We start from the raw sequence: 27,305 nt of genomic DNA, 5'->3' as shown, positions 1-27,305 counted from the left end.
AACGATAACAAATATTTTTTTTCCGAATAACGATAACATAATTTTAACATAAATTCCCCTTCGTTCCAATTATTCTTTTCACCACCAGTTAACATTAACGTTCAATAATTCAATCGATTGTTAAATATCAATTGTCGCTCGTCAGTATCCGATTATCAATCTTCAATAATTAATTTCCAACTTGCAGTCATTAACTTCCAGCAATTAATCTCGAAATTGCAATCGTCAGTTTTCAATCGTTCGAATTTCAAAAATTCGTGTGTATCAGTCGATTTTTTCGTGACACAGTGTATCTTCTCGAAGACGAGATAGACTTAGTCGGAAGCCAATGAATCAAAACATTCGAACGACGTAAATCGTGGCGTTTTATTTCCTTTTCGTTTCTCGTTATCACTCGCTATCAGGCTTGACCCCGACTAATGGTGTAATCCGCCTCGTACAACCATGATTGTCAACCAAGCACCATCGGTTCTCCGTCGCTGGCCGATAAAACCTATTTAAAACCTGCGTCTTTTTTTTCCCTCGACTATAACGTAGGAAGCTCTGACGCAAGTGAATCGTCGCCGAGATAGTCGCAATCATAAACCTCGTTTAATTTGTTGAAGTTGCGTCATACGCGAGATTTGTTATTAAATTTGGAAAAAGTTAATTGCTCTGATAATGAGACATTTTCTTTTTTTAAATAAATACGTGTAATCTTCAAGTCTCGACATTGTACGTTTTTTAGTGGTCTTGTTAATAATATATAGCACTGCTTCTGCAAAATTATTATAATTTACGTATATAATTTTTTACGTATATAATTTACGTATATGTATATGGTCTAACTTGAAATGAGAGAAAAAAATATCGTGTAAATTTTGATTTAATTCTAATGCACAATAGCGGAGAGAAAGTGTTAATCGATTCATAATTTTTCCTCAAAATTTTTTTACAGTGACGCATTTTTAGAAATTTAAACGATCTTCTCTTTCTTTATTGTATTTTTCTAATCTTTCTTCTGTTCCTTCCATTTAAATCTTATAATTTGTGATTTTATAAAGTGAAATTACTTTAACAATATTGTTGCTAATGCAAAATTTTCTAATACAAATTCTTACAAATATATATCAATCTATCAACAATGACACCATATAATCAAATGATTAAACAAAACAAATGATTGAATATGTAATTAAATATCAATAACCAAATAACTGTACAAAATAAATATTTAACAATTTATCGATTTTTTAATTACAAAATTACAAAATATCATGCGAAATTGTAATTTCAAAATCACAAAAATATACCAAATACAATCGTGCTTCATGAATTTAAACAGTCTATTTACCTTAATTGGCCTTAATTAAAGTTTGCGACGTTCACAAATTAAACGACTGATAAGACGATTTAAAAACGGTTGAACCAATCTTTGCGAAAATTAGTCGCGACCTTTCGCGACTCCCGATCGATAAGCGATATGCTAATTGCTTGATAATGTGACACTTTTGGCGAAAAACACGAGGGGAATAATGACGATGAGATTGAAAGCTGAGAGATACGAGAACGAGGAATGATATTTACCGCTTTCAGCGGTTAATTTCTGCTGCGAATGACAGCGATCGATGTTACATCATTTAATTCATTGGGAGAACTGTTTGAAAAAATTCGAATTGTAGCGAAACGATGGCGAAAATAGGTAATTTGTAGAGAAATGGGTAAAATGTAGGGAATTTTAATTTTAAGGAAGTCTAAATTAACCTGAACGTTGAAGTATCAGAGAATTTTAAATGATCTAAATATTCTGTTTCAAATGTTTTAAATTCGAAATGAAAAACGTTCGAAAATGCTAAATAATTCATATATATATATATATATGTATAAATGGGTATTGAAAAAAATTATATCAAGTATATGAAAAATACTAAAAAATTAAAAACTAAATACTCAATAAATCTAGATACTCAAATTTTATCATCGTCAAACGTTGGATATTGGTAGCTAAAAGCATCAAGAAATCTAAAAGTAAAAGAACCAAATGCTGAGAAGCCCGACAGGAAATTTAAGAAATGGTAGAAAACTCTAGAAAAGTCGAAGATGTCTGGAAGTATAAATAGACACATATATCGAAACGTGCCGATTGTATCTTTTCATTAAAAGAAAAAAAAAACTCATCTAATCCTAAAATCGTTACGTGATAACGTTATCATAGGTCGTTTGAGAGTTAAGAAAAGTTACGCTCGATCCGGTTGGAATTCGACAACAGATCGCGGACAGTAATTTATTATTATTTCAGACATCAGTCTTAGCTAAGGCAATAATGTTACATGTGTAGTATCAATGTTGTCAATTTCGATTAGAAAAATCAATTATTTTCGTTTCGTCGAATGAGTAACTTGGACCAGAATGTTCTTTCCGATAAGAGAGACGCCTGTATTCGACTAAATCCTGATAGAATTCAGTTTATCTTATTTGGTCATGATTGGTTTGTAATTCTCACGCGTTTTAAGTCAAGATTCCAAATGTTTCTATTAGCTGATTACTGTCTTAGCATGAGATTCAGTTTTAAATTGTTTTTTCGTGCGTTTACAGTTGTTGCTACGTCATTGTATTGTGCATTGTAACGTACAAATTCTAAATATTAGTGTAATAAGTATTAGTACGTACGTGTATGAAAACATTTCCCAGAAGAATGTTGCACTGTTTGAAGGAGTAAGGGTTTGTAAAAGAATTTCCTGTTTTTACAATATTTCTCAATCTTGTCGGTGCTTTCTAAATAAAATGAAACTCACAATCAGATCAATCTTTCCTGGCAGGATTAAATTATATGTATGTAATTTAATATAATTATATATATTAAATATTTAATTATATTACAATATTTGAACATTAAATATTAATGTATTAATATTTAATTATTTAATACATTAATATTTAATATAATCATTACATCAGAATATTTATGTATACTACATGTACAATACTTCAATACTACAATACTACAATACTTCATATATATAATATCATTGTATTAATTATAAAACATATTAATTATAACGTAATATCAAATATAATAATAATGACAATGATAGTAAATATATTATATTATACACAATAGTATTAATACATAACATCATTAATAATTATAACACAATAATATATCTTGTATATATTAATATGTTAATATGTTATACATTATATAATAATAGTGACAATAATAGTAAATAAAATATATTATAATATAATACACAACAGTATTAATACATAACATCATTAATAATTACAACATAATAATATATCATATACATATTAATATGTTATACATTATAATGTTATATTTATTATATCTCGTGTGTATATAATTTAACATCAGCCCTCAATTTGAAGAGCTTCAATCTAAAATTCGAATTGAAATTCGTTTTCCCTTTCGAAATCAAGATCGTAATAATAATCGCGACGAGTTGCGTGTCAAGTCCTTCACATCAGGCTGCTCGTCTGCAGGGAATAGGCGGCGTAACAATCGCGGAAAATCGAAACCTTTTCACGATGACGAGAGCCGCGGCACCGAGGTTCGTCGAGTGGAAACAGAAACGCGTGCAATTGTCCGATTCGCGTAAATACGATTGTGCCAGGTAACGCAAACGCGACCGAGTAAGGCTTCCTTCCGGGTGTTCGGAAAGGGCCAGTTGCAATCGATACCGGTTGCAATGAACGACGAGGCGCGATGGTTCAACGGCTGTGTGTGCACGCGTGCGAAATGGAAATTTGGCTCGAGGAACGCGCTCTGGAGCACGTTCTGGATGTGGCACTCTGACACGTGTGTAAATACGTCGCCGAGAGATGAGGAAATTCGTCATCCCCGTCTGAAAAACTCTCGATGATGTTACATTGAGATGCTTCGGCGAGTGAGAAATTGGCTTTCTAATTGCACGCGCGTGTACGAAGTGTCGTTGAAATGGTGGTGTTAGATTTTGAATTGATTCGAATTTGTATGCACACTCCCCCTTGCTCAAAAGTCTTAGGACAAGTATGTTTAAATAATGTTTAAATATCATGTTGTGTCGTTATTATTATATTACATATATTAAATATATTGTTAAATAATTGATAAAATTAATATATTGTTGAATATTATGGTAAATTATATAGAGTGTGTAGATAATAATACTGAAATAAAGAATAAAGAACAGATAAGGTGAATATTATTTAATGTTCAGTAGAGAAGCTTCTTACGTTAAGATTGGTATATACTCTATTTTCATCTCCGAGTATATACCAATTTTGATGAATTCAAGAATCACATAAAATTTTTCTGATGTCTCTAGTACCTAAAAATCATAAACAATTTTTTAAAGGAAAGAATCACATAAAATTTTTCTGATGTCTCTAGTGCCTAAAAATCGTAAACAATTTTTTAAAGAAAAGAAAAATGTAGAAATTTCGAAGAACTTTAATACTAAAACTATTAACGCTCAAAGTATGGAATTTTTATCGTTAAAAAATAGAAAGTTGTTTGATCGTAATTTACTGTAGTAACTGTGATTGAATTTTTTTCTCGTTCCTCGAAAATTAAGATCGAATATTTCTATGTACTATTTTCCTCGTGGAAAAGCTTTTAAGCGTTCAAAGATTCGTCAGACACGACGAAGCACTTTTCACAGCTATTTCGTCTGAAGCAAACTTTTATCTTCGTTTTCTTCTATTCGTAACTTTGTCAAGTATTTGGTGTATTTCAAACCGAGTATTCAAAATTTCAATAAAAATCTTCGATATATTATATTTCGCAACGTAAAACAATTTAGACAGTACCATAAAACTCGACGATATAAACATCATAAAAATTTTCAAAATTCAAGAATTCAATTAAAATTTCGTTCGAAAATCCTTCTCAGATTTCGAAATTCGAGCGAAATTTCATTTCGGGGAATCTCCCTCAAATTAAAAAAAAAAATTAAGATTTCTCAATTAAAAAAATCTTCTTCGAACCTTCTCACTATTAGGTACTTTATTAGGGTAGGTATTATTCCGTCGTACTGTTCTATACCGTTCCATATTACATTCTACTCCGTGCTATTTCTATTCTATCATATTGTACGCTACGCTAGATAACACTCTGTACAGAGAGGAAGATCTGAGAACGATAGAAGAGCGGCCACGCGACCGATCAGTGCGCGCCGTATTCCGCGCATCGGGCTGCACGGCGCCTAAACATCATCGTTTCTCTTGTTTTTCCTCCTTTTTTCGTTCTTTCTTTTTCTTTTTCTTTTATTTTTATTTTTTAACTTGTTGCTCTATCGTGAGCAGACGATAACGTGTCGCCAACGATAACGTTCACCAGTCTAACCCCGGGACCAATAAATGCCGGGACTTTGCGCCCGAGTGGCGCACATTCCACGCGATCGTTTCACAAATTCACGCTTCTCCCACGCTCCTTCGTCTCCCTCCCGCCGGATTTAATTTGTTCCCGACCCGAGGAAGCTGAAACGCGCGCGGCTCTTCGACAACCAAAACATGAATCAATCGTCGAACGTCCTTCAATTTGAAGATATTCTGGAAATTTTCAACCAACGAATCATGCGTCGATCAAGTCATCTGCTTTGTGCCTCGATACGATGTTCGAACCGAAGTTGATGACTTCTTGAGGACTCTTTTGGAAAAAGATCCTGCGAGTTTTCACGCGGTAGAAGGGTTGTGAGTATTTTGAGAATCAGTGAGTTTAGTGGGAGGAAGAAAACTGGAGATCTTCTTGGACCGACGCCTCGTTTAGCGTCACTGTTTGACGTTAATCGGACAGAAATTGTGAATCGGAGATTTGTGAAGCGACAGTGAATTATATATGATTATTGAATTAATTGTAAATTAGAATCTTAATGTTTGAGACTCTAATGTTAAACTGACGTTTCGTTAGTACCGACATTGATATTAGTGATGGTGAATTAACGAATAAATTAAATTATTGGCACGGAATATTTAATCGTTTGAAAATCAAAGTTTGAAATTTCGTTAAACCGACTCGCTTTGTTAGGGCCAGTAGTTGACATTGAGTGGTAAATAATTGTTATTCGTAAAGTAAAGGAAAACTAGAAATAGCGAGATCGAAGTAAAATTTTCATTGTTATATCGTGTTTTAAGAATTTTGTCGTGTTCGAAATATATGGACAAATGTTGGACATTTTATGGTGACTTCGATCGTTCAAAAACTGTCCGATTAATCATCATTGACACGCAGAAAAGCGAAGCTGAACCTCTGAAGATTTTAAGAAGTATTTTATTTGCTCGAGGGTGAATCGCGATCGCAAGCAATCTTCTTACTATACACGTAGTGGTTATTAATGAAAAATTAAATAAAAAGATATCGAAAGGATATCGAAGGAATTAAAAAGACTAGAACTCTTCAAAATACACATCTGAGAGATTTGGATTGAAGCTATGAATAGAAATGATCAGAAATCGATAATTGTAAGTACTTATAAAAGAATTATTACTATTATTGAAAAGTTGTCAATAACATTTTGTGAAGGAATCGAAGACGTGTGATTATTAGAAAGGAATTTTATCAAAAATATAAACATTCGAAAACCAAAAAGTAAAAGTTAAAGTGTTAAAGCTATACTATACGAAATTATTAGAAATATTAAGATCATCATTCTGTGATAAGAAGAATCGAAGAACAATTCTATATATCAAAAAAATTAAAACTAACATACCAGAAATCAATTATAACGTCTTTAAATATCGAAAATATCCTAAAACTAATCGACTAAAACCATAGAGACTGATTAAAAGTATCTGCACGCGCGAGAAAACAAGAAGTATTAATATTTTCGTGATTCTTGAGTCAACCAAATAGATATCGGAATAGACTTGTTCAGAGTATTTCCACGCAATCGGCTGATCAATTACGAGATACATCTATCGGAAGTATTAAATCGGAGAAAAGTACCTCATCTTTGAAGAATGTTGGATCGTAACGTGGTAATGGTTCTCCGAACCAGACAAGAGAGAACCGAGAGACGTTTGAGGCACAAGAAGGAGGCGAATTCTCCTCCGAAACCACCCCCGCAGTTGTTGAATAACAATTACCTGTACATCGATCTGAACATGAATTTCAGCAAGAACACTAAGCAACAGACTGCGAGAACGAGAAAGGTAGGATTATTATTATTATTATTATTTTTTTTTTTTTTTTGGTGCCGCTAATTAATTTCTGATGTAACCTTGCGTCAGATTTTTGCGTTTTGTGTCCGAGTATCAGTGGCTTGTTTTTTCACTGGTCGAGAGGAAGGTTGACGAAATCGATTTTATATTCGAAGAGCGAGCGATAAATTTTGTTTTCGTCGAGCGATTGCCTCGTATTTGTAAAATTGTTAACTGGATTTTGATGTATTTGTAGAAAACTTGAAAATATAGAGAATTGCAGAGAAAGAACATAAATAACTTATAACATATATATATTTCAATTCTCTATATTTTTTATTAATTATATATATATAATTAATAAATAAAGTTAATATAATAAAGATGAAAATGTCGGTAGAAAAGTTATTTATGTTCGTTTTTCTTGAAATTTTTCTTTCTAATGTATATATATATATATATATAATTATATATATTATAAATATAATATAAAATAATATATATATTATATCATATATATTTTATATATATATATTACTAATTATATTTATGATCTTCAATTATATTCCCAAAAATATGGGTTTGCATAAAAATACAACGTCTGAAATTCATTTTTATTGCAAAGGACCGAAATTAAAAAAAAAAATTTTGGAACAATGCTGTCATTACGTAGGTTTCGGTGGAATATTAATTTAATTTTTTAATTTCCTTTCTTGATCTTCTAACTTTAGTAGCACAAGTATTCTAAGCATTCTATCACGTAAGATAGCTAAGAAAGAGAATAATCTGATGATTCCATATATTTTTGAATTCTTTCCGCTTATTTTATTATTAGCATAATTATCGGATTGATGCATAGAGAATTGACTTAATTTATGTAATTATATCAATTTCTTTCTTGCCGGTCGAACGGTGCACGTATCACAAATGATACGCTTGACTGAATATTATAGTTCTCGTAGAAATACCACTGACTTCACGAATATAAAGTATCAATTAACGTCAAAGTTTAGCGCAATCGATTGATTTATGAACGTAGCTATCGCTTCTTATAGTTGTCACCTAGTTACATGTACGTTTCATTTAACAATGTTTATGCAGTACTTTATGTAAGCATTGCCTAATCAATCATTTATATAAGACCAAATAAACGAATTACATCGATACGAATTCAATCTCTTTTTTTCTCAAAGATTTTTTTTTTTTAATTAAAATTCTTAGAAAAAGAATGCGAGAAATGATCCTTTGTCACAGTTCAACATACATGTGCTATCTGTTAAGTGAATTGGTAGCAAATGTATATGAATTACCTATATATTTATTAAAATACTCTAAATTCATTATCAATAATGCCATTCTCAATATTATTCGTTAATATAATTACGAATTATAATATAATATTGTAACGATATAATAATTATTAGAATTAGAATTCATTACAAATACGTGAGTATAAAATATGCTAAATGTATTAAATGTTACACCTTGCGAATTTATTCAAATTCCTCATCACGATCCATTATTATAAATGCGTTATAAATATTGTATATCAAACGTACAGAACAAATATAGAATACACGTTAAAATACACACTAGAAACACTCTTAGAAACACGATTATTATTTTACAATTTACAATCTTGTTTCAAAATAACTATTATAATAATAAAATAATCTATAACAATTATTCTAATAATAAAATAATCTTGTTTTAAAATAACAAAACTATTGTCACAGATTCAATGCAAATGTACACATTATAAATTTATTCTATATGGTTACCAAACGTACAAAGAAAAGTATAAACTGTCGGAATGCATCCCAACTCTGAAAGTAATGACGAACTCGAAGAAAAGAGTAGACAACGAAGAGAATGTCGCGTTAAATTTGATCCCATAATTAAATAGAGTGCGTGAGAAGAAGGATATCGTAGTTGTGTTCCTCAAGACCGAGTTGTTTCACTTTCTCCGACATGATACATCACCGTGAGAGAATCTCGGTTCGTTGAAACTGAGCGAAAATAATTAGATTTAGAGTCGCGACCGGCGGATGCCGGAAACGATATAACTCGTTTCGTAACCAGTTGACAATTTGACATCCCCCGCTGGCGCCATCACTCGTCGTCCGTATAATTAACTTCCTCAGACGTTTCATCAAGACAACGTAAATTACCGGAAAAGAATTGGAGTCTAGATTGGATCTAAATTTTCTACAATCCAGTAATTTTACAGAATCTAAAATTATATAAATTTTATGGAACACAGATTTCTAAGAATCGAGAGAAATTGAAATTTTATTTATTTTTATTTATTTTATTTTATTTATTTTCTTATTTTTATTTATTTTGTTTATTTTCTTATTTTTATTTATTTTATTTATTTTCTCAGACTCTTGAATCGAGTAGAAATTGAAATTTTATACAGGGTGTCCCAGTTTTTCCCGGCATAACTTTGCCAGCGTGTTCTACAAGCAAAAGTAAGAAAAAAATATGTATTTGTATGTTAGATAATACAATTTTTGTTAGATGCCAGACGTCATTTTGAAATGTTATTACATTAAGAAGGTCTACTATTATTTTGCTTAGTTTTGTTGGATTTAATTTTGTTAGTAAACACAGAGCTTCAATCAGAGATTATGTGAGTTTCTGTAACACTGATGATACATTCCTGCGTTGTGTCGACGAAATGCCAGTTCATTATCATTTTGTGTTATTAGTTATAACTCTTTGATAAAACATTTAAGAGCATATGTTCATAAAACATTTTTTTCTTACTTTTGTTTCTATAACAAGCTGGTAAAGTTATGCCGGAAAAAACTGAGACACCCTGTATATCACTGAACTCAGTCTCGTTTGTCTGCCTTCGAATATTTATTTTTCTTCTCTAAAAATTTCCATTCGTTTTTTTTACAAAAGAGAAGGAAAAGAATACAGGTATAATAACTGCATCGTAAAATCGCTGAATATTTTACAAAATCTGACCTGCGCCAATACGTTCTTTTGTGCGTATATGGCCTATATATACATACGTATACAAGGGTGCGTGTATTAATGGAGGAAAGGACAGTAGTATAGAATAACGAGTCAGAACTTGTAGGACGTCTTGTCAGTCAACAGCCTCAGATATTCATAGGATTCTCCCCTTTGGTAGCGGCGAGGCTGCACGTCGTTCGTAATTTGGCTTACTGTCGACTTTTTAGCCGAGCTTTCACCGCCAACTATCTCTTTCTTCTTGCTGCTCTGTTGTCCAACCTTCGCGAACAAGCGAATCGCTATTGTGTTCTCGAGAGTAGCGTGAGTTTTCACCGTCTCGCCGCACATGATCATTTATTGTTCCAACGTTTTGTACAGTTCGGTCCGAGACACCCTGTAGTTGCTTTTTGAAATTACGGCTAATTTGAAATTACCGCGCGCGCGAGGGTTGAAAGTAAGTGCGAGACTCGCGGCATGGTTAATTTGAAATTATGGTGTACTGGATGTAAAGGTAAATAATTTTAAAGAAAACTTGCAGCTTAATTTCGTTTCCTTTTCTCTCACGATTTCGTACTGATACTTTTGTTTGTTAATTTGAAACTCTTATGCTGGAATACAAAGATAAATAGTCTCAAATAAACTTGCAATTTAGTTCGTTTGTGAAATTGAGATATTGTTAACATGAAATTGTTGATTTTAAAGTTATGGTTAACTTGAAATTATGGCGTTACATTTGATAACATTATCTGTTTGTTACGTAATTTTATTTACCGCTGTTTGGAAAATATGCAGTCGGATACTAAAATTATATAAATCGGTTCACGGAGACATTCTTTTTCTTTTTACTATTTTATTATATCGTGCTTAGTATTACATCTATAATATTATATTATATTATATTATATATTATTATATATAATGTATTATATATATAAAATTATAGTGCTATCTTTTGCTCACAATCTTTCTTTCATTCTTATCAAATGATTGAAAGAGAAAATCTTAGAAATTTAATTTACAAGGTATTTGTTCTTACTACCTAGTATTTACAGTTTACTATTTATTATTATTTTTGTTAATATTTTAACTTATTACCCGTTTCAATAAATTTAAAAATTTGTAGGTCATTTACATTATTATTGAAATTATTGATGATAAATCAAATAATTGCTTTCATATCATTTCATAACGCATGTTAAGAATTCGGCCATTCCACCCGTAACTATCGCGATATCTAAGTAATATTATCAAAGTTGTTGATTCAATAAAATTTGTCAGTTAAGCGTCTGTTTGTGCAGAGTGTTTATCCTTTTCTCCCATGAATCACATGTCTCGCATATTCTTCGAATTGCGTAGTCTTTCTATCAAGAATTCGCCATTTTTTCAGCCTCCAGAACGCGTTACGTACTATACATTCTAATACATAACTAGCGTAGGTACTAGCTGTTGTGACTATTAATCCTCGTTAATTCACAGTTACACCACTCTTCTTTGTTCCGTGGAAAATATTCCCTGACATTTCTATCGTTCGCTATTCGAACTGATATCGAGAATAATTTTCACTGAAACTCGTTTTGACAATCGTTTCATTCAATTGTATCAAAACGCGATAGAATATGATTTGACGAAGGTTACGATATTTATTTTTATAATATTTTTGAATAGTTAATAATTATGTTTTTACATAATATATATGTGCGCGTGATTAAAGCGAAATTTTAATAAAATAATAATTAAGATAGTAATTAAGATTTTTAAAGAATTAATTTTGATTGGTGAAATAGGTTTTGAAAATGAATTTTCCATCTTTCAACAGCTTAAAGTAACAGAGATTAATGAAAGTAATATTTCTTTCACAGTAGATTTAGATGCTAGCTGAAATTTACAGACAAAATTTTTGGGATAACAATGAAGAATCTCTAGAGTAACGAATTTAGAATTCGAATTTAATGAAAAAATTGAATAGCTGTTATAATTTATGGAAATGGAAAAGTTGATCTCTAAAAAGTGCGGTTTGATTAGGAAAGTTCAATTTAAAATGTTATAACTAAAATTTATGAAAATATTAAAAATTAAAATTAATACTAAAACAGTAAAAAGAACTATAATTCTCTGCTTACATATCTTACATATCTAAGAAAAAAATAATAGAATTTGATATGTATGTAGAACGAAAGCAAGTTTCAAGGAATGTAGTTTTCTGTCATTATAGATCAGGTGATTCTGATGCAAATGAAATGGCGATTGTAGGTACAATTACGAATCTGGATCAGATTCCTATAAGGTTTTGTATAGGTCAAAGTTTTAAAGTTCTTTCTTGAACATTACTTCGAATAAATTGACAAGTGTTACAATCACGTGAAATTTATTAGTATTCAGATAAAATTGTCTTCAATTTATTTGCAATTTTAATACAATTTATTTTTTTCAATATATACATATATAAAATTATCTCGTCAAGTCTGAAAAATTAAAGAATCTGTAAAATGTAATAAATACTGAATATTAAAAATAAAAGTTAAAAATAAAATACTTAATGTCAAAAGTAAAGATTAAAGACAAAAAATGAGCAGAAAAGTAGATACTAATATAAAATTTGGCACACTAAGATAGTGAAACAAAATTTTGATTAAAATCCAAATATCCTTGAAATAAATTAAAATTCTCTTTGAAATAAATTACAAATTTTTCTCGAATGGTAAGTTTCACTGAAGATCGCGAACTATTTCGCGTAGAGAAAGGGAAATTTGTTTTCTCATTTGCAGCCTTGATTACTATTAATTATTATTAATATCACCAGAACTAAAGTGTTTCTTCTGACCGACATAACATGACGAATTAATGGGGCGTATAGTAATCACCATGATCCATCGATCATTTGTTCCCCGGAGTTCACGTTCGTTGATCGCGAAGATTCTTCTGTTCATTTCACGCACGTTAACTTCGAAATCTTCTTTCACAGCAATAAATCAGCTGTCTAAAATGATTCTAGTATCATCAATATGTGTATATTTTTATTATTATTTTAAGATCCGTTGTTACAGCAATTATTGGTTACAATTATTATAATTCAATTATTACGTATTATGATATAATATTAAATTATATAATTAACTAATACTAATTAATAATATTTAATATTATATTAATAATATTTAGTATTATGATATATCACAACTAAATTATATTGTAACAACTGTAACTGATAATTACTGCAGAGAAGTTCACGAAAATCTTCATTTTCGATCACGAACGGAAAAAAGTCAATGATTATTAAATTTATTCGTAAAATAATAATCCCTGTTTGCACGTACACGGAGGTGATAATAAAATAGAAGTGGTCTTATGCAAAACAGTATCTTGCAGCCACTTCTCATGCATGGTCATCGGTTACGTGGTGCGTCCCACTACGTTAATTAATTAACAGCGAATAAGGATGAGCCAGATAAAATCCGTGATAAAATCCGAAGTCGAGTTGGCGACAAAATGGACGCGTCCCGATATAACGAGGCAGAGATTAGAAATAATGTGAATTTTCATCCCGTAATCTTAATTGACATACGCACATCAGCCTCCCTCTTTCAATCAAACGAAAGCATCGTTTATTTCGATGGATAACAATTAAATACGGCGATAACAATTAAATTATTTGCAGAAATTTATGCAAATTTGCATTTTTATCAAGCTGACATCAAGGGAACATTTCTTTTATCGATTTAATACTATAACCAGCACTTTCGACCGCGGATGTTTCACCTTTATATAGTAGATATTTGTACTTTTTAATTTTGAAATCTTTCATCCTTAAGTGATTGATTTGACCTTTGAGGCCGCACGTATAATTTTAAATTCGGTCGATCAAATTCTCTAAATATCTCAAATGGAGCAAACCAAAATTGCTGAAAGTTTGTAACGATACCTTGAGGAAGACAAATTGTACGTATAAAGCGATCAGAGCTCAGACAAGACAGAGGATCCTTCGCGTATTCATGGAATTCGCTGGTTGCATAAGTTACTAAGCATGCCACATACCGTGTGTACCCTATCCTCTCACCGTGTTTACATAAATCGCTCTTGAGCGCTTTACCGGTGTAAAATGTAGTTGTACACGCTGTTATTGGGACGATGGTTATTTTCTGACGTTACTCGCACAAGGTCACGGTCGTTCGTCGACATATTCGTAGTAATTATCGCTGAAAATTTAATCCATTCATCGAGAGACATGAATGAATTCGCGAAACGCGAGAATATTCGAATAATTGTAGAAATGTTATCATAACTATTCATTCACGTCTTCTAAAAATGATCGATAAAATAATGTTAAATGTTGAACAATATCATCGGAGTTCCCTTATTTTTCAATCTGCGGAATTGATCAAACAAACAATTGTAAACGTAGAAAACGTAAGAAAGAATTTTCCTATATTTCCTATATAGAACTTTAATAGAATATAATATATATATATATATATATATATATATATATATATATATATATATATAGTTTAATAGAATATAACATATATAGAAAATAATATACTAATAAATATAGAATTTTAATAAAATTCAGTTTTATAAATGCAAATTAATACAATTCAAATATTTAGATATATTACAAATAATATTAATTATTTAGTTAAATATTATTAATTACATAGACGTAGTATGAATGTAGAATTTCAATATATTATAAATTTATAAAAATTTAACTTGCAACTCCTACCGACTTTCATAACCTAATTGATCATCGTAATCCCCGAAGTAAACAAATTTAATACAAATTAAACACCGTAGAGAAAAGTCTAACAGATCGAAGAAATCCACTCCATCGTCCATGTCATCGAAATTACATAAAACGCAAGCAAATTACATTCGCAAACAAAGATACAAAAGGCAGGTTCAGTCAAGGTAGCCCCGCGATCCTGTCAACTTGTTTTCTCCATCGAGCACTCGCGTGCAATTAGCTTTTATCTTATTTACCTACTCTACCTATTTGAAATTATATAACAATTTTATGAAACACAGTGAAATATTGCATCCGCAAAGATACGAAAGCAGGTTTCAGGAATGGATTCTGTGTTTTGCTTGTTTTCCCTATCGAGTGCGATTAGCTTTTATCGACTAAATGATCGCTCCACCTATGCGATCACCGCGTTGTATATTTTTTAAGAAAACGTTAGGTAGACTTCTGATGCTTATAATTCCACCATCGTCGTCCTCGTTCTCTCGTGGGGGTGTTTTACGTAAGATACTGGTTTTTATCCTGATAAATTCGCGCGGCCTCCATAGCTCTGACAGATTCCATGCACATTCATCCCGAGATTATTGCTCAAAGCTTTTTTTTCTCTCTCTTTCTTTGAAATTCTTCCAGTTGCATTGAAACTGATTTATGGATCACTGATCATAGAGCCGGGATTTTAATTACGATTTCAATTTAAGTATAATTTACGCACTTGCGCGGTTGCAAGTTAATTGAATTGAAATGATGCAATAATCACGCATTGAGTTTCGAGATAAGATGAATTTTTTTTCATTCCTCGGGCAGTTATGAATTTTTACATGTCAAGGTCTGTGTTATTTCACGTAAGCAAGTAAACATCGAATTCTGATGCAATAAGGCATATTTATAAGGATTTATAAGGTTTGACATACATAGTGTTTGTAATGTTATTACTATTGTTTGTGGTGTACAACTTTCTTCCAACAAATCTCTGAAAATCGAAGCCTCTACTCACAATCCTGCCAATAAATTATTAATTCATGTAACTTTATTGTGAATATTTAGTATTGTGTTTTCTTCGACAAAAATTATGAACTTCACTTACATCTGTCGATCATATTTACACAATTTGTCAAAATAGAAGATGCTTTATTTCACATTTTATGCATCATTTCAAATTTTCTATAATATAGCTTAGTTTATCTTATTTTCAATGAATAATATCTTTAATGAATAAATTTGAATTTTTTCTGTTTTCTTTAAAAACAACATACAACTTTTAAAACAACAATACCTCTTTAACTTAATATTTTTAAAAATGAATAATACACAATAAACCAGAAAAATTCAAAAATATCAGTACATAATAAATAAAACTATATAAATAAATTAAATACATAAATACACTACGAAATAACACAATACAAAATCTAATAAAACAATAATAAAACGTTATGATATTTTTAAAGTAAAATAGTTGCCTGTTTTCCAGGTTTCGTTCTTAAAATTATATTCATAAAAACACAACAAAAAGATATCGCTCTCACGATAGTTATTTTCCAATCCTTCACAAATATCCAGAAGCTCTATTTTAAATATCTGACTGTTTCATAGTTGAAAATCGAATTCAAAGGAACAGACGATGTTTCGAGATGAATACGCGTATGTTAATTCCCCTCTTTTTATTGTGAATGCATTGTTACGTGATCAGTTTGCGTATTATTGCGTCGTAATTGCCTGGATGACCTACTGCTTTACCATTTGATTAATCAATGTTGTCCGTAACCATCGTTGAAAGAGATCGTTGTTTCTCCGCGAGAAATAAGTTCTCGCTACCTGATGAAACACTGGCAAAACACCTCGTGTCCCCGGGGGAAGAGAAAATTGATATTTCTGCGGCGCGTTTTGCATAATGAAATCGTATAATAAAACGTGACACGTTACGAAGGCAAATTTAAATTCTCGCCTGCATAATTAGCCGGATTGCCTGTAAACAAATTATAAATTGTAGATTTTTTTCTGCAACTTTGTAGAAACGAATTGTAGAAACGAATTGTAAATAAGACATCAGCGTATTGACGAAGAATTGTAATTGCGAATCTCATAATGATTAAAAATTCGCGTTGAATGTTTGTAGTCTTTATATTGTCATATTTACGTGCATAATGTGTATAATATTTTTGTACATTTTATGTAATAACACGTCTAAATATATTTTATAATTTTATATTTTGTATTTTACATTATACAATATATTTTATGTATTATTTTTTATATGTAATTAATTTATTATAAGTATGTATACAATATTTATATTATATTATAAATATTATAACATGTTATAACATATTGTATTATAAATGTTGTACGATACTTATGATTTTGTTGATCTCGTTATCAAGGATAGGGGATTTTATGGTAATGAAAAAAAGAATTAATATTGATACATATGTTTGTAGCATTGAGATATCAAATTCAGTGAACAGTCGTAACCACAAAATCACAGATTCGAAGAGGAGATAGTTATCACTGATTGAATAGCTCAGTTACTCAATATCACGCTATCAATCTGATCAACTGACTCATATTCTCTCTATACCCTTCAACATCAATTTTTCGATGCACTTTGTGTATTTTATCTTCTTATGGTCTCCATTAATACTGGAGAATATTAAAATATTTCAAAAACATAAACTACTACACACATATCTAATGGCACCGTCGTCGCTAATGACCTCGCTGTCGACGCGCCATTAAAAAAAAAATAGAAGAAGAAGAAGAAGAATACTGGAAACTACCTCACCTCCTCTAAACAATCTTATTTTTAATTATAAGATTTAAAACTTTAAATTCAATCCAGGTCTTCTTTATAAACCAGTTTTAAATTATTTCACCTGCAGTTGCTTCACGAATGTGTATAAATGGACTGAACGAAACTGAAAATAAAATTACCCACAATGGAACCCCTAAATTGACGAATTTGAAATTAGGAAAAATTTTTATTAATTTTATTAATATCAATATTATTAATATTAATTTTTATTAATATCAATTTATTATAGAAATAGAAAGTACTAGGAATACTACTGTTTCATTTGTCAATTTTGCTTACGTGTGTTCTATTTCATAAACTTGATTGTTTGATGTTATTTTACCATTAATTCACCATTGAAAGAAATTTAAATCTCTTTGAAAATCTACATTTGTTATGAAAACCTAAATATATTATCATAATCACTATTCTATCGCTCTATATTATCTATTTTGTAGTAGATCACACTATCTATTTTATACTAGATTATCTCGGATTATATTATACCATCTATTTTATAGTAGATTGTCTCAAATTATACTATCTATTTTACACTTAAATTGTCTCGGGTTACACTATCTGTTTCATACTATCTATTCCATCGCTCACAACGAAGCTGTCTATTCTTTCTTATCCTTGATTCGTTCTGAAAGTGTCGCGCGAAAGTTCAACATCCACGAAATTAAGAAAACCGAGTTCAACCGACAGCCAGACATTACGATCGCGAGAGCCAAGGATTTTGTGCACGTGGCGAAGAACGCTCACCCCGGCAAACCGAAAACGATCCGCGACGTCAATTGATTCTAGAAAATCGAGCCCGCATCGAGGGGTTACGCAACGCGGCGAGGTGGAGTCGAGCACCAGGTGAAACAGCGTGGCACACAAAGTGGACGACGCTCGCATGACAAGACCTTGCGGCTCACCGCACTACGCCGGGCCCCCAAGCAGAGACGAAGACGTGGCGCTCGTGTTACAATCTGCACGGTGCTGTCACGGTGTCGTGCGTCTCTGTGCGTCCACGCAGCGCGCGGGAAACGCGTCTTTCAGCCTCGTGTGCAAGTTGTAACAGACTCTCGTTGCGACGAACGCGAGTGTTCCCGCGTGCCTCGGTGGAGGGGTACCATTACGCTCCTCCTCTCGTGTCCTCCTTTGGGGCATTTTTACGCGAGCTTTTAGTGCGTTCCCGTGCACGCAGCCAGCAGCGTCGCGAGTCGAATCCTCCTCTCGATTTTCCACCTCGACGTTGCTCTCCTCGCGGAGAAACGCGGAGAATTTTCGCTTTACGCAGTGAATCATCGTTTCGTTGTACTTCCCTGCACTCGATTTCCTTCTCCGTTTTTTTTTTTCTTTTTTTTTTTTCTTCGAAGCGTGCCTTTTCCCGCGACGCGCGCTTCATCGCTCGCGCATGCTTGAACGCGTTGGTGAAACGGGAGAGTGCGCGCGATGGGGGATGATCTAGGATCCGGGCAAGACTCTCGCTGGTGAGCTCTCCAACGATCGACGAAAGTGAATCTGTAAATGGAATTTCGTTTCTCGCTTTGGGGAGATTTTTCTTTGGTTTCTGTTCTCGGTAATTTTATAGAGAGATCGAGCATCACTGAGAACTATCTCAGAAACTCGTCAATTTCACTTTTGTGACTTTTTTTTTTGAGCTTTGTTGATTCTCGAAAAGTGTAGAAAATAGTTAATATTGCAGCACGTGAAATAGAGATTTTTATTATTAGTGTATGTTATGTAGAATTTGAAAATTTTGTCAGCCCTCCGAAGGCCAAGAAAATATCAAATTTAATATACGATGATAAATTACGTACAATTGAAAGCAATTTCGACAGTATAATTGATTGGCTATAATAAATTACAGTATATTAATGACAGTATACTAATGGTCGATATAATCGTAATTTATTATAACGACAGTGTGATATTAATGATCAGTGTTATTGATAAATTGAAAATCCCGCTACAGTAACATAATAAATTACAAATATATAATTTGAAGTACTGTTACGATTAATATTAATTCAAAGTACTGAGAAGTTTTTGAAAACAAAAATATTTTGTACATAATTATCCATCAGTGACCTCTCGTGGAGTGTTTTATAGCGTGCCGAAGAACCCAGAAACGCGACCATTATACTCAGGAAATAAACCGCGAATACTACTCCATCCTCTAGCTCCCAGGCTTCTCCATTTCATCGGCTATCTATCTCTGATCCCTATTCGAATCTACGGTCTATCGAACCTAGGTATCCCTTTCTATTGGCACTCGTGTCTCCCGGCGTGAATCGAAGAACGTAAAAATTATACGCTACATTTATGTGTCATAATTTGTCATAAAAACAACAGGAAACTAATTAATCAATATTTCACACAGTTACGTGATAATCATTTCGTGTATTTTCGTAGTAAAAAATAATCATTTTGAAAGATTTATTTTTAATGAAAAAGAATTGCCTTTCATCGCAATATTTTATTGGATTGGCAGGATTTGATATTCAGATAAGTAGAGTCAGTCGGTACATAGTCAGACACTAACTAAAATTTCAATAAATGGAGTTTATTATAGTTTTAAAAAATTTTGTTCCATTATGAAAACGTAATAGAAGTACTATTTACTTTCTAATGCAAATGAGTGATCAATATGGTGTCATAATTTTGGTACCCATAATTTTTTGATTCCACTCAAAATCACTGTTTTATTCTTCACCTACATATAATTCTCTACAATATGTAATTGCATATTATGTATTTACGCTACCGTGTATAAATACTTGAATAATTTTATATTATTGCAATATAAAATACAGTGATGAATAAATCTAATGAATCTCTTTAATTTAATCTTAACATGTATCGTATATGCACAGCATTTTTTTTTACAGCGTGTCATGTTTCTCGATGCACGCATAAGATCAGTGTTAAATAAATTTGATCTAATAAATATTACGAGCTAAGGAATACAGAAATTCATAAAATTTGAAAATTTTTAAAAATTATACTTATTTGTTGCAAATCGTAGAACGCTCAATGCGTTATTTATATTATGAAATTAAGAATTTAAGAATTTTCAAACTCGTATTTATTTATTGTGAATTACAAAACATTGGAGACCTGGACAGTGAACCCTCTCTGACATCCTTCAATTTGAAAGTTGCACGTCCACATGTTCACGTATGAAAAATACTTGTTGCATCGTTATTGCGTATCATCAATAGAACAAAATTAAACGTCAAGTGAAATTGTAATTTCAAATAACTACAATTGATCAATAATCTCCTTCAACAAAATTCTAATTACAGAGGGTTGATAAGGGTTGGTAAGAAAACAATTGTCTAATAATCTCCTACTTCCAAATAAGTGAATTTCTAATTATAGAAGGGGTTAAACAGGAAGGGCTAAAACAATTAATCAATAAATAATCTCTCGAATCGCTCTCCCCTAGATGATCAAAATTCCAATTACAGAGGGTTGACATAATTAATAACAATAATCTCTCTCTCTCTCTCTTGTCTAAATGAATCAAACTCTAATCATAGGGAATTAATAAATCAATTAATCAATAAATAATCTCTCTCTCTTAAGTAATCAAAATTTCAATTACAGAGGATTGACAAAATTAATAACAAAGCAATTGTCCAATAATCTCTCTCTCTCTCTCTCTTTTTCTCCTAAATGAACAAAACTCTAATCATAGGGAGTTAATGAAACAAATAATCAATAAATAATCTCTCGAATCACTCTCCCCTAGATAATCAAAATTCCAATTACAGAGGGTTGACAAAATTAATAACAAAACAATTGTCCAATAATCTTTCTCTCTCTCCTAAATGAACCCAACTCTAATCATAGGGAATTAATAAAGCAATTAATCAATAAATAATCTCTCTCTCTTAAGTAATCAAAATTTGAATTACAGACGGTTGACAAAATCACGTCGCACATCCCTCTCTCTCTCTCTCTCTCTCTCTCTCTCCCCCACTTTCAATTCCCCACTAGAGCAATAACTTCGCTCGCCAGCGAAGAACAGAGGCGACACATATGAAAAAAATATAGAGAATAGAAAACGGAGGGGGAAACGTGTCGGATTATCCGGTGGCCGGCCAGATCGGACCTAGAAAGGCGGTTGTTCTAAGGTTTCCGCGTCGGCCGTAGGAAGCCAGCCCGTGGACTGTGGCTCGTGCCCCGCACACAGTCGGACGCGAAAATATCGCCCACGTTTTTAGATCCCGTGTGTGCATCGCTCGCGCATTCTTAAACCATCGTCGGTTTCGCGAGTCTCCGCTCGGTTTGTCGCGCGCGCGCTCGCACGCACACACATACGTAACGCGCTTTCTTCGCCCTCTCCCTCCCCTCGCTCCCCCCTAACCCGCCCCGCCCGGCCCCCTTTTCCACGTGAGGATGGATCGTAACGAGAGCGCAAACGAGGGCGGAAGCTCGCCGGACACGGTGATCGCGCGCTCCTCGTCCGAAGAGGAGCGGAACAGGTTCGCGTGCAGCACTTCCGGCGAGTACGTGACCACCGTCGGTGACAGCAGCTCGAGTTTGGACACGGTGACCAGCGCCGGGACGACGACGAACGTCGCCGCGAACGATCCACCGGGGGCCGATGACAAGAAAAGGGGAAGATTCGGCAATTTGAAAAGCAGTTTCCGCAAGGAGGGAGGGCTGTTCAAGATCAGGAGGAAGAACAGGCAGCTGGACGAGCCGGCTGCTGTCGAGCCTCAGCCGGATGTCGAGGAAAAAGGTTTTATTTTGTGGAGTTTTCGATTGGAGGTTCTTCTTTTTCGATTGCGATAGAACTGTGATTATCGAGCATTTGTTTCTGTAATTGTCGAGAGTATGTTCTGAGGTTTCTTTTTTTGGCTGGTTTTGGGCGTTGGAGGATTGTTTTTTTAGGGAGGGGGAGAGTGTGGTATTGGTTTTGTTTGACGAAGTTGTGGCTTAGACAAGTTAAAAAATGTTTAATTATATAGTTTTCTTTTTTTTGGAGGGTTAGTTTTGATCGTTGCTTGGAGTGTAATTTTATTAGTTTTGTTTTACGAAGTTGTGTCTAGACAGGTTACAGATTGATTATGGCTTTAAAAGAAGAATGATTGGATAAATTAGAGATTATCTGATCTTCGAATAAAGTTTCGTTTTGCGATTAGTAGAACATTGACATTTGAATGTTTTTAACAGTTGAATATCTCTGTGTAATTAATGAATTAAGTTTCGAATTTAAGAAATTTTTCAAAATTATTCCAATATAAATTGCAAACATCTTGGTTAAATTGTTCTTAATTTGTTTAACGAATCTTATTTCAATTTAGTCCATCTGCAAAAAATTTATTTTTGTGGTAGCTTTAGAAAATAACTGAGCTTCGTCTTCTCATTAGCATCTCAAACGATGTAAATTGATTCTTGAACTGTGATGTTAAATTAGGTTGATTGTTTCGTTCTTTTCTTCTTATTTCTTCAAAGGTTAATTTACTAGAATCTTTATCATCAATCTGATGAGATCACTCTATCTCAATGTAGAAAAGTTACCTCGAACACTTGCATTTGTATTTAATAATATTAAGATCAATTTGATCTGTTTCCTTGCTCATTTACATTGAGAACAAACTGATTGGAACCACTGGTAGTGATTTTGAGGCTTCTTCAGGTCGTTATTCATGGACTTGCTCCTTCTTCTCATTATTTACAGATCTGCAGATTGACAATTACTCTACAATTTTCAATTTATCCTTTTCGTCCTTTTTAATCGATCAACTTGAATATTCTTCTTTCAGTTTCTCCTTTAAATCAATGATCAACTCATTAGTAAAAAACTTTTATCTCCTCAATTAATATTTCTTTGCAATAGAATCTGTCTTTCAGTAGAATTTATTTTCAGTTTGGAATAATCACTTGGCGAATGAGATCGTTTGAAATAAGGAGAAAATTGATAACTTGAGAACGATTTTGATCGATTTTTTAATTGAAATTATCTTGTTTGTTATATCGTGGATTTCTCCGATCTTCATTTAGATTGGTCACGTCTCTCGTAAATCAATCGTTGTGGTACTTGACACGTAAAACGATCGACAGGTCGAACAATTGCTCCTCTCGATTTATGAACGAATTCTTTGAAATGTTAATCTTCTTAATAGCTCCACTGCATCTAGCAATTATCGGGAGCTATCGAGGTCTCGTTAATTGTAACGGATTTATGCAATCAACTTGTCTTTTCAATACCATTTTCCCTCCGGCGCGCTTGTAACAAAACGTGATCGCCATGAAACGCGAGTAATAATAATTATCAATTCAACACGCGTAATTTCAAAAACTCAATCGTAAATCCATCACTCACTCAAGAAACACTTAACTTTCATAATTCATCGAGCTCCATCTTAACATTAGTTCTAGGGAATCGAAATGTAAAATTTATAGTAGAGAAAATAAAAATGAAAAATTAGTAGAGCGGAGAAAAAATTTAGAATACAGTAAGGAGCACAGGCTTCTCTCTATATGTTTTACTAAAAGTCATTCTCTGGGGTCTCTGAAAATGTACTATTATAAATGGATAAAATCTCCGTAAAAAATTCTAAATTGGTCGTTTTGACTATTTTGGTGATTTAATCTTGTAAAATTCAGAATCAGCACCAACTGATCAGAGACCGTCAATTTGCATTAAAAGTCCCCTAATCTAACCAACGTATCTATGTACATAACTTCGGAAACTCAACCATTTAGTTTATCGCTCGCTAAAAAATCCCATTGAGCTTTATATCAAACCCTCGAATATTAAAACAAATCTCGGAAGAATCTACCAAAAATTGACCAGAGATCCTCTCTCTGTCTCTCTCTCTTTCTCTCCGTCTGACGTGGCAGAAACGGGTCGAAAGCGGAGTCCGGTGGAGGAGGACGATGATCGCAAGGGCGGTGTTGGCCCGTCAACGTCCTTGAAGAAGAAGAAGAAAAAGTCGCACTCGTTGGTGCGCAAGCTGTCGTTGAACAAATTTCGTCTGTCGACGGAGCAGGAGCCGAGGCACACGCCCGAAGGTGGTGACAGCAGCCGATCGCAGAGCCAATCGTCGCAGGAGTCACCTAGCCTCTCGGACAGTCCGTCGAGGATCGCGAGGAAGGGGCAAGAGACTGAGAGGCTTGAGTGCGAGGCCGAGGCGCCTCCGCGTGATACCGCGTTACACCAGGTGGACGAAGAGAAGGGAAAGCCGAGGAAACCGGAGAAACCGACGGAGAAACTGGTGAGCACGGTGACGGTAGTGCAGCGCAAGTCGCCGTCGTTGACCATCAAGAGCTTTTCTTCCAAGAATCAGAACGGTGAGCCATCTCTCTCTCTCTCTCTCTCTCTCTCTCTCTCTTCGGTCTGTATTACACAGATACAGGTACATGCGTATATACTCTTTTGTGGCCTCCCTTGTTCGTTTCTTTCTAGTGAAACTTGACTCTCGCAAGCTTCAAGAACTTAACGTTAAAATTCGAGTTTCGGGGCTGATTGTTGGACGAAGTTCAAACTTTCGAAGCTTTGAGCTCTTAAGGTTGATTCTGTGAGCTACATTTGGTAGCCTACGATATTATTTATTGTCGTCATTTCGCGCAATGTAGACAGCCAGTGTTATTAATTCGAGCTTTTAGAGCCACTGCTCGCTCACAAGTGCCTCAAGTATGGCATATTGCACTTGTACAATTTAGACAGCTTGAGTCTCTGAGTTTAAGGGTTCGAGTAGTTAGGAATCTCAGTTTCTTGCAGCTCAACGTTGCTTGAACTTTTGAGGTTCCCATTTTTGAACTGCAGGCGCAAAGCTTATTTTAACAACGCTAATTCTTTTTTTTCCGCTCTGTTGTTTGGACAACTCTCTTTCTCTAACTCTTTCCTTGTGTTTGGATTGGTTTTTTAACTTGGAGTTGTGGGAAGGTTGAAGTTGATGGGTTTAGAATTATTTGTATGAAGATTTGCATTCATGTTTCTTTTTTTAATTATTAAGTTTGAAAGATACAAACTTGCAAATGTTTTTCATCGGTAATTAATTAATAAGCAGTCTTATTGATACGAATTTTGATACCTATATTGCGAGAAGATACTAACCTAAACTATTACTATTAAAACTATCACTGTATAAATCTCATGGTATAAAAATCAGCTTACGGTAGCTTTTGTTACTTTAACACGTAATTTTTTATTTAAAAATATTAATATTTGTGCAACCAATGCTGTGAAAATATTAATGTAAGTCTCGTTGAATTTTATGTAGTATTCACAAAATTTTATATGTAAAATATATATATATATATATTGTATGTGCAATTTAAGTTCATGTACAACATACATATAATAAGCAAATAATATATCTCTTATTATACATTATATTTAATAGATTATACTTATTATATTAGATATTATATTTAACAGTATAAAATTAATTTCTTCATTACTATATAATATATATATTTTAGATTTTGCGACAAGTAATTTTTCTCTTTCATAAACAAAGCCACTCTAAACACGTACTAACATGTGTATTTAGTGATTCGATTATTTAACTTATTATATGTATTGCATTTCATAATACTTTGTAGAATTTACTATTATGATTTAGTATAGACTGAGTATGTTCATGACTGTGGATATTCGAATAATGCTATTAGCGAATAAATCATCCTAGGTGTAAAAGATAATTAACTTAACCGCTCTAGTCAAAGTAGAGCTTAACCTTAGTAGGATTCGTTACCTAATTAGTTTTAGTCCACTGGTAGCAATAATCTTAATTAATTCAACTTGATCACTAATGATTCTAGAAGTAATGTGATTAACTTGGAATAATATCCTACTTGACTCAAGTATTCAATTTATACCTTACAATGATTATATTTTGTATATTAATCTAAATCTAACTTCAATTTTCAATTTCTAATGTAACGATGCTACATCTAAATTACTTTTAATTTAGAAAATCGTAATACTGTACTCAATTCACATATTTACATAATATTCCATATTCTATCATTCTAATTCCTCATTTAATTTAGTTATTTAATTTCAACTTCAACAAATTGTCCATTGTTGTTTTAGAACATTATTCAATTGTGCAATTTCAAATTTAACGTTCACAACTCCGTCATTATTTAATATCTATCTTTATGTTTACAATTTTATTACATTCACACTGTAACCACTAAATTTCAACGTCTACAACTCTTATCGCCATTCAACGTCTATTTTTATTTTTACCATTTTAAAACACTCACACTTTAATTCTCAATTATTGAATTTCAAAATGAACATCCATTATTTGACATCCATAATTCCATCACTGTTCAATATTTATTTTTATCTTGTTAATCTTCACACTGTAACGCAATAGTTGTCCATAATTCTCGCCGTCATTCGACATCCACACTTATCTTCACCTTAATTTTACTTAACTTCACCATAAACATCCGTCAATTCAACTATATCTTTATTCCCAGTGGTTCTTTGTTTGGGAATTCTTCTTTTCTTTTTTTCATAATGTTCAACTTGAACCGCATACTAACATCCTACAACCTGCGTTCAAAGATGCCACTGTCGCGAACCTCGTCAAAGACCGCCACTTCATCATCATCATCATCACCACCATCATCATCATCATCATCATCATCATCATCATCATCACCATGATCACTAAATGAATCCCACGAACCTCATCGACGATTGAACCCGGT

At 32.8% G+C, this 27,305-nt stretch overlaps 1 protein-coding gene across 4 annotated transcripts in view; it reads left to right on the top strand.

Moving 5' to 3' along the window:
• LOC122537618 (ras-related protein Rab-32) overlaps positions 1-27,305 on the top strand; it is a 52,764-nt gene that overhangs the window by 11,662 nt on the left and 13,797 nt on the right. Inside the window, exons 1-3 of one of the 4 annotated variants that reach the window (XM_043670918.1) lie at positions 18,661-19,102; positions 21,538-22,365; positions 24,474-24,923. The exons of 1 other annotated variant lie outside the window; for it this stretch is intronic. In XM_043670918.1, the coding sequence (XP_043526853.1) occupies positions 22,020-22,365; positions 24,474-24,923 (796 nt within the window). In that variant the 5' untranslated portion in view covers positions 18,661-19,102; positions 21,538-22,019. Of the gene's footprint in view, positions 1-6,762; positions 7,132-18,660; positions 19,103-21,537; positions 22,366-24,473; positions 24,924-27,305 lie in introns of those variants that run through there. 2 more of the 4 variants (XM_043670919.1, XM_043670921.1) reach the window with 2 other exon arrangements.

The sequence above is a fragment of the Frieseomelitta varia genome, unplaced genomic scaffold, assembly GCF_011392965.1.
Source record: "Frieseomelitta varia isolate USP_RPSP 00005682 unplaced genomic scaffold, Fvar_1.2 scaffold_922, whole genome shotgun sequence".
NCBI classification, from domain to species: domain Eukaryota; kingdom Metazoa; phylum Arthropoda; class Insecta; order Hymenoptera; family Apidae; genus Frieseomelitta; species Frieseomelitta varia.
This window is presented reverse-complemented; position numbering and strand designations above follow the sequence as displayed.